Source organism: Neltuma alba, unplaced genomic scaffold (genome assembly GCF_004799145.2).
Source record: "Neltuma alba isolate B1F8T4 unplaced genomic scaffold, ASM479914v2 tig00011067_pilon, whole genome shotgun sequence".
Taxonomy (NCBI): Eukaryota; Viridiplantae; Streptophyta; class Magnoliopsida; order Fabales; family Fabaceae; genus Neltuma; species Neltuma alba.
This window is the reverse complement of record NW_021635810.1, coordinates 1-6,245: the sequence shown is the minus strand read 5'-3', so window position 1 is coordinate 6,245 and position 6,245 is coordinate 1. Positions and strand designations below refer to the sequence as shown.

Genomic DNA, 6,245 nt, shown 5'->3' with positions numbered 1-6,245 from the left:
TTTCTTGTAGTGTATAAGCGTAAAAACAAGAAGGGCTGCATCGATGGGTTTGAGTTTGAAGTTGAAAAAGATATTGGCTACACATAAGGATCTTTTCCTTCCATCAACAACATAAGCATTCATCCTAATGTTAAAAATGAATTGCACACAAGAATAATAAAGCTTACAAAAAAGAATCAACAGATTAAAACAACAAAAGGAAGAGATTCTACAACAGTATGACAAGATCATGTCTATAATGTAATGAATAGGAATTAGATTATCTAAGCTCTCCAGCAGTAAAAATGCAGAAAATTACAATTGAGAGATATTATATTAAAGAGTTTAGTTATATATTAATTGGCTTTACTATAAGACTTCTAACAATTCAAGTATTTCTAATTGAGAACCTATGTACATACTACATCTCTAGTCCTATTTAGAAGGCAGTTTCAGCATATTTTATACAAACCAAGAAAAATATTAAATTATATTAACTCTTCATTAAAATATAAGAACTTTTTAATTTTACCCATATTTAATATATATACTTTTCCAAAAAAAAATAACTATCTACATTATATAAATAAATGATAAGATAGTACATCTATACTAAAAACTTAATGAAGTAACTTATAAATAGGATTAAAAAAAAAATTTCTCTCTGTCCTATAAATAGAACCAGAGGAATATCTTTTAATTGCAGTACGTGTGGTCTTCAATAATTGAATTGTCATTATTATGCTTTTAATTGTTTTCTCTCTCTAAAAACTAAACAAATAGATAAAATAATATATAAGAAAAACTAAAAAATACAAACAAACAAAAATTTGTAGTGTTTATAGATGTTGATGGTAAAAAAAAAATATTATAATAATTCTGAACTTTTAAAATAATTATGATTTCACTTGAATATAAATCTTCGAAAACCTAGTTGTTGCACGTAATTTTGCCTCTTATTTAATTTTGTTTTTCCAAGATGTGTTTATTGGGGTATCCGTTGGCTGGCTTGTCCGAGAGAATGATCGATTTAATTAACCAGGTCATAACGATGACTTCAAGCGCCGTGAATAAATAACGTAGCATGATCAAATGAATCGTTTACCCCATGAAAAATTTATCAAATGACTTTTTTTTTTTTGCCATCGAATTATCAATGATTTATTGTTTGTTCAATAAAAGATGATTTGCTAATACTCACTCCTCCGATCTTTAATATAAGACCTATTTAACTAATTTGATTAAATTAAGGAAGTTAGGTAAGTTAGTTAATTATAGAAATGTGACACATTTTTCCTAAAATACCATAATCATCTTTCTTAATACCCCCATCTTCTTCTTCTACTTGATTATGGTTGAGGGAGTATTCATATGGGTAATTTAGAAAAAAATGATAAATATAACAAATGGGTCTTATATTTAGAACAAAAACCAACTCAACAATTAGGTCCTATATTAAGGATCGGAGAGTATTATTTTTTTAATGTCTCGCAAGTTCATTTAAGAAACGCTGTCTGAACAAGTTTGATATTTTTAAATTTGAGTGTCGGCCAAAACAAATATTAAAAAAAAAAAATTGGTTAGCTCTTCCCGTCTTCCCATACAAAGTGGTCCATCTTGGTTATTAGTTTTGTAAGCTAAAATGGATTGTTGTAAAATTTTTTTTCAAAGAAATGATACGTTATCGTTACAATATTATAATCAAGATTTAAGAGGTGTTTTTTTTTAAAAGAATGATAAGTTACCATTTGGGCCCCAATATATCACAATAATCAAAGCAACTACCAAACACTCTCAGCCAATGAGAAAAATATCAAGTCATCTAATAGAATAGTACTACCGTCACCCAAAAAAAAAAGAAATAGTACTACTATTTCATTACAGGTGTCCCCCGTTATCACTACGATATTAAATTAAGAAGAATGCTCACAACTACCAAAAAAAAAAAAGAATGCTGATATTAAATTTTTTTTATTCATTATATTAACTTTTTCAATACACATGTCTTATTTTTAAAATATTATTATTCAAGTACAAATTTATATTAAAAAAATGAGACACATAACGATGTGTAACTCAATATAGGAATTTGATCTAAATATTTTTTAAATTAAAATATTTTCAAGTAATACTAACTAAATAGCCCATCAATTTTTGTGCTAATTAAATTGGCATAATATATTTCGTCTAGGCTTAATATAAAAACTTAATTAAATACTTTATAGGAATTAAGAAAATTATTTATGTTTTTTTATTATTATTGTATAAACATTCTCTGTTACTTTTTCTAAAGTGCCCCTCTTTTATTGAGGGTGTTAAATGTAAAGAGAAAGTGAGGGAGATAAATTATAAAGTTAGTAAGGAAATTTCAACAAACCCTAATTAATATCAGTCAATCTCTTAAAAAATTCTCAAATTTCACTATACTTTAAGAACAAAAATTTTATGGGTAAAAAGACAAAAACACCCTTATTTTATTTTGAGATTAGGATTATTTTATTTTTTCTTGCAAATGATGGAATTTGAGTTGTCTATTCATACCAAAATAATTATATTTTGGGTTTGTGAATTTCCTTATATTTCTTACAAATTGTCAATTCTTTTTGTGAATTGTCAAATTTGAGTTATTCACACCAAAAATTGCATTTGGTGCCGTAAATTCTCTTAAATCGACAAATTTGAATTGCAAATTGCCAAGTTTGTGTTCATTCACCTGGAAAATTTAGAAGGATTGACAACTCACATTCAGCAATTAACAACCAAGTTTGGCATTTTTTTCAAAGTACGGTATTTTTCTATTGGAGACAATCTTGTTACACGAATTGTTGAGCACTAAATGTAAGTATATCTTCTGGTAAGAATTCGAACATTGATTCATCATATTATGATAAGCTAACCCTTTTTACTAAACAACCCCATTGTTCAAATTCGACAATTTGCAACCTAAAATCGGCAATTCGCGAGAATATTTTTTGAAAAACAAAGCAAGAGTATTTTTGTCTTTTCACCCAAATTTGGTCCTCAAGGTACAATGAAATTTTAAAATTTTATGGGAGTTAAGTAACGTTAATAATAATCTATAGTGAGAATTAAATGAAATTTGAGAACTATATGTAATTGAAAAACTTTACATAATGAATGTAAAAGACTTGAGACAAATAATTTTTCTATCTTTAAACCGGAAAATTGAAGTGATATATAGCTTCATCAGAATAGCAACAGTTTTAATTGCATTATTACAAGTTCCCCTTATACCCAAAAAAGAAAAAAACATACATCATTAGAGCAATACAATGCATAACAATAATAGCACATGTTTTTAAAAAGATTGTCTGGTAATCTTCACATGTAAGTTCTGTTATTTACCACCGAAAATAAATATACATCAATGGATCAACACTCACTATTCTGTCTGTTCTCTTCACCCCGCCGTCTGCGGAGCACATTGCAGCTCGCCGACCGTCGCATTCCTCCGTGACTCACAGTAATCTGTTTCCTAAGATCCTCCAACAATCTGAGATTGTACCTCTCCGTGTCCTTGCCCCCCCATACTCTTCTATCTCCTGAATGACGCTCCTTTCTACTCCCAGAACTTTCATCCAACACCTGTGGGGCATGTATAACCTCATTCGGAATTTCGATCGCTACGTCGTTTTCCCCTCGCCGGTGCTCCTCCGCCGGCTTCAGCCTTGAACGGCAAACAGGGCAAGTCACGTGGGAGGCCAACCAGGCGTCGATGCATTGAGGATGAAACACATGGTTACATTTCGGAAGTAATCGGAGCGTATCTTGTTGGTCGAACTCGCTCAAGCACACGGCACACTCCAGCGCGGCGGCTTTCCCAAATTTGAGGCTCTTCACGCGCGGAATACACGAGGATGGGGAAGGTGGTCGAGTAATTTTTGGGTCAATACCTTGAGGACCACTTGAAGAACAATTGTCGGCAGCAGCCAGATCCACGTCGGAGCAGTGGCGGAGGGAGAGGGCAAAGCTGACAATGAACGAAGACGGCGCAAACATGGGCCACAATCATGGGGAGCGAATGATACATCCCAAGTGTGAAGGGGGGCATTTGGAGAAACCACCGGTCCCCAATTGACTGAGCATCGACGGTGGAAGAGAGAGCCAGAGACGAGGATGGGTGAGGGTGTGATCGTCTTCATCATTTGGCTATTGTCGGAAACTCACAGTGAAGAAATATAGATAGATAAGTACAAAGGCTGGTCATTATAAAACATGAGAACTAAGGAGAGGCCAAATAGAATTCAGATAATAATGGTGGTTGGCTTCTGTTAGTATACTGTCCAAAACACGTGATTCAATGTATACTCTGTTTTTTTCAATATCCTATTTGGCCTAACTAACTTCCTAACTAAAAAAACTGTGTATTTTTTCAATCATTAAATTAGATAATTAATTTAAAAATCTAGGTAAGTTAATTATTTATAAAAAAATATGTATTGATTTTTAAAATGATTATTTTTAATCATTTATATAATAAATTTTCTTAATAAGAACTTTTTTTGATATGTGTGATAGAAATATTTAAAAATGATAATTTTTTTATATATATTCAGATTGAAAGGAGTATTATTGAGAAAAAATAGATATTAAAAAATTAGTGTTAAGTTGCGTGGGAGATTAAAAAAATATAAAAAATATAAAATTATAAATTAGGTATTTTATCAAAAATTTGTTGTAATTATTATTTAATTGTTTTCGAAACTCATGCAAATTTTATCATGAATTCTCACTTGCGATTTTACAGTCCGTTTTCTCATTAAAGAATTGCCTCCGGTTTTGTCACCTCCCGCCCACGTTTTTAGACGTGAATTAACAAAATGCCAGTTGTCATAACCAGAGGAAATCCTTACTTTTTCGTGATTTTTTTCTAAGGCTGGTTTGGTACAACTACAAGGTGAGAGGAGGAGGGAGAGAGTAGAAAGATTGTTGGAATATTTTTAAAATAAAGAGATGTGTTTTTTGAAAAGTCATGTCCTTATATAAATTTATTAGATTAATAATTTATATGAGGGGTTATGTCTTCATATAAATTAATAAATTTATTTAAAGGGTTGTGTTCTTCGTATAAATTAATATATTATATGAAGGGTTATATAGGAACTTAAAATATTAAATGAACCTACATACTAAATATATTGTATTTAATAAAATGTCATTGTAGAAGTTAAAACATTAATGAATCTACATACTAAATTCATTGTATTTATTTAATTACGTTGGTTCATAAACCAACATATGATTGTGACTTTTTATTTATAAAGGTTTTATTCTAAAAAGTATCTCTTCAAGACATCATTTCATGCTCTATATAAACCTTCACTATCACTTCCCTTCACAATCACTTCATTTAGAGACAATACAACACAACACTAAGATCAAAGTCATTTGCCTTTGCCTTTAAATGCACGTAGAGATAGAGTCAAATTATTACTTTGTAAAAGCCATTGTTTGTCTTTGCTTGAATTTGGAAGTGCAATTCATATTCAAGGGTCTTCATTGTATCCTGAAAGAAATTCGTCAGGCATCCCAACTTGCATCCTATAGATAGGAATAGGTGGGGGCGAATTAAACCTCAAGGAAAGTGCTGCCCACGCCTTAAAAGACATCGTGCACCACTTTCTTCTTCATCTCTTCTTCATGTACTCTTCAGAGAACCATTCCCGCAAACAGTCTTTAGGCTTAGTCCACAAGTACAAATGGCTTCTTTGAAGGAGTTGACTACAAATTTTGTGAAGTTGGAGAGATTTGAAGGGGGTAACTTTCTGAGATGGCAGAGAAAGATGAATTTCTTCTCACAACATTTGAATGTGGCTATGTTCTCAACACTCCCAAACCTCAAGGAAGGAGGATGAAACTATTGCCGAAATCAGAGAGAGAGACAGAAGTGGGAAGAATGATGACTACATTTGCATTGGACATATCCTCAACAGCCTCTGTGATGCTCTCTTTGATGTTTATCAGATACAACCTCGACCAGGATCTTTGGGACAAACTTGAGGCAAGGTACATGCAAGAGGATGATACAAGTAAGAAATTTCTTGTCACTCGTTTCAATAGTTATAAGATGGTTGATGGAAAGTCTATCATGGAGCAAATTGCATGAAATTGAACATATTTTGAATAATTTCAATCAACATAAAATACATATGGACAAGTCCATTATTGTCTCCTCAATCATAGACAAACTTCCTCCTTCATGGAAAGACTTCAAAAGATTCTCAAACATAAAAAAGAAGATATCT

At 31.5% G+C, this 6,245-nt stretch overlaps 1 protein-coding gene across 1 annotated transcript; it reads right to left on the bottom strand.

Moving 5' to 3' along the window:
* Positions 1-3,372: 3,372 nt before the first annotated feature.
* On the bottom strand, positions 3,373-3,999 carry LOC114761033 (RING-H2 finger protein ATL39-like). Its single transcript, XM_028950342.1, has one exon. The coding sequence runs from the start codon at positions 3,997-3,999 to the stop codon at positions 3,373-3,375; it is 627 nt and encodes a 208-aa protein (XP_028806175.1).
* Between the last annotated feature and the right edge of the window lie 2,246 nt (positions 4,000-6,245).

Excerpts from the sequence above, each read along its gene's own strand:
- LOC114761033 (XM_028950342.1), bottom strand. The coding sequence starts at position 3,999 with ATGTTTGCGCCGTCTTCGTTCATTGTCAGCTTTGCCCTCTCCCTCCGC.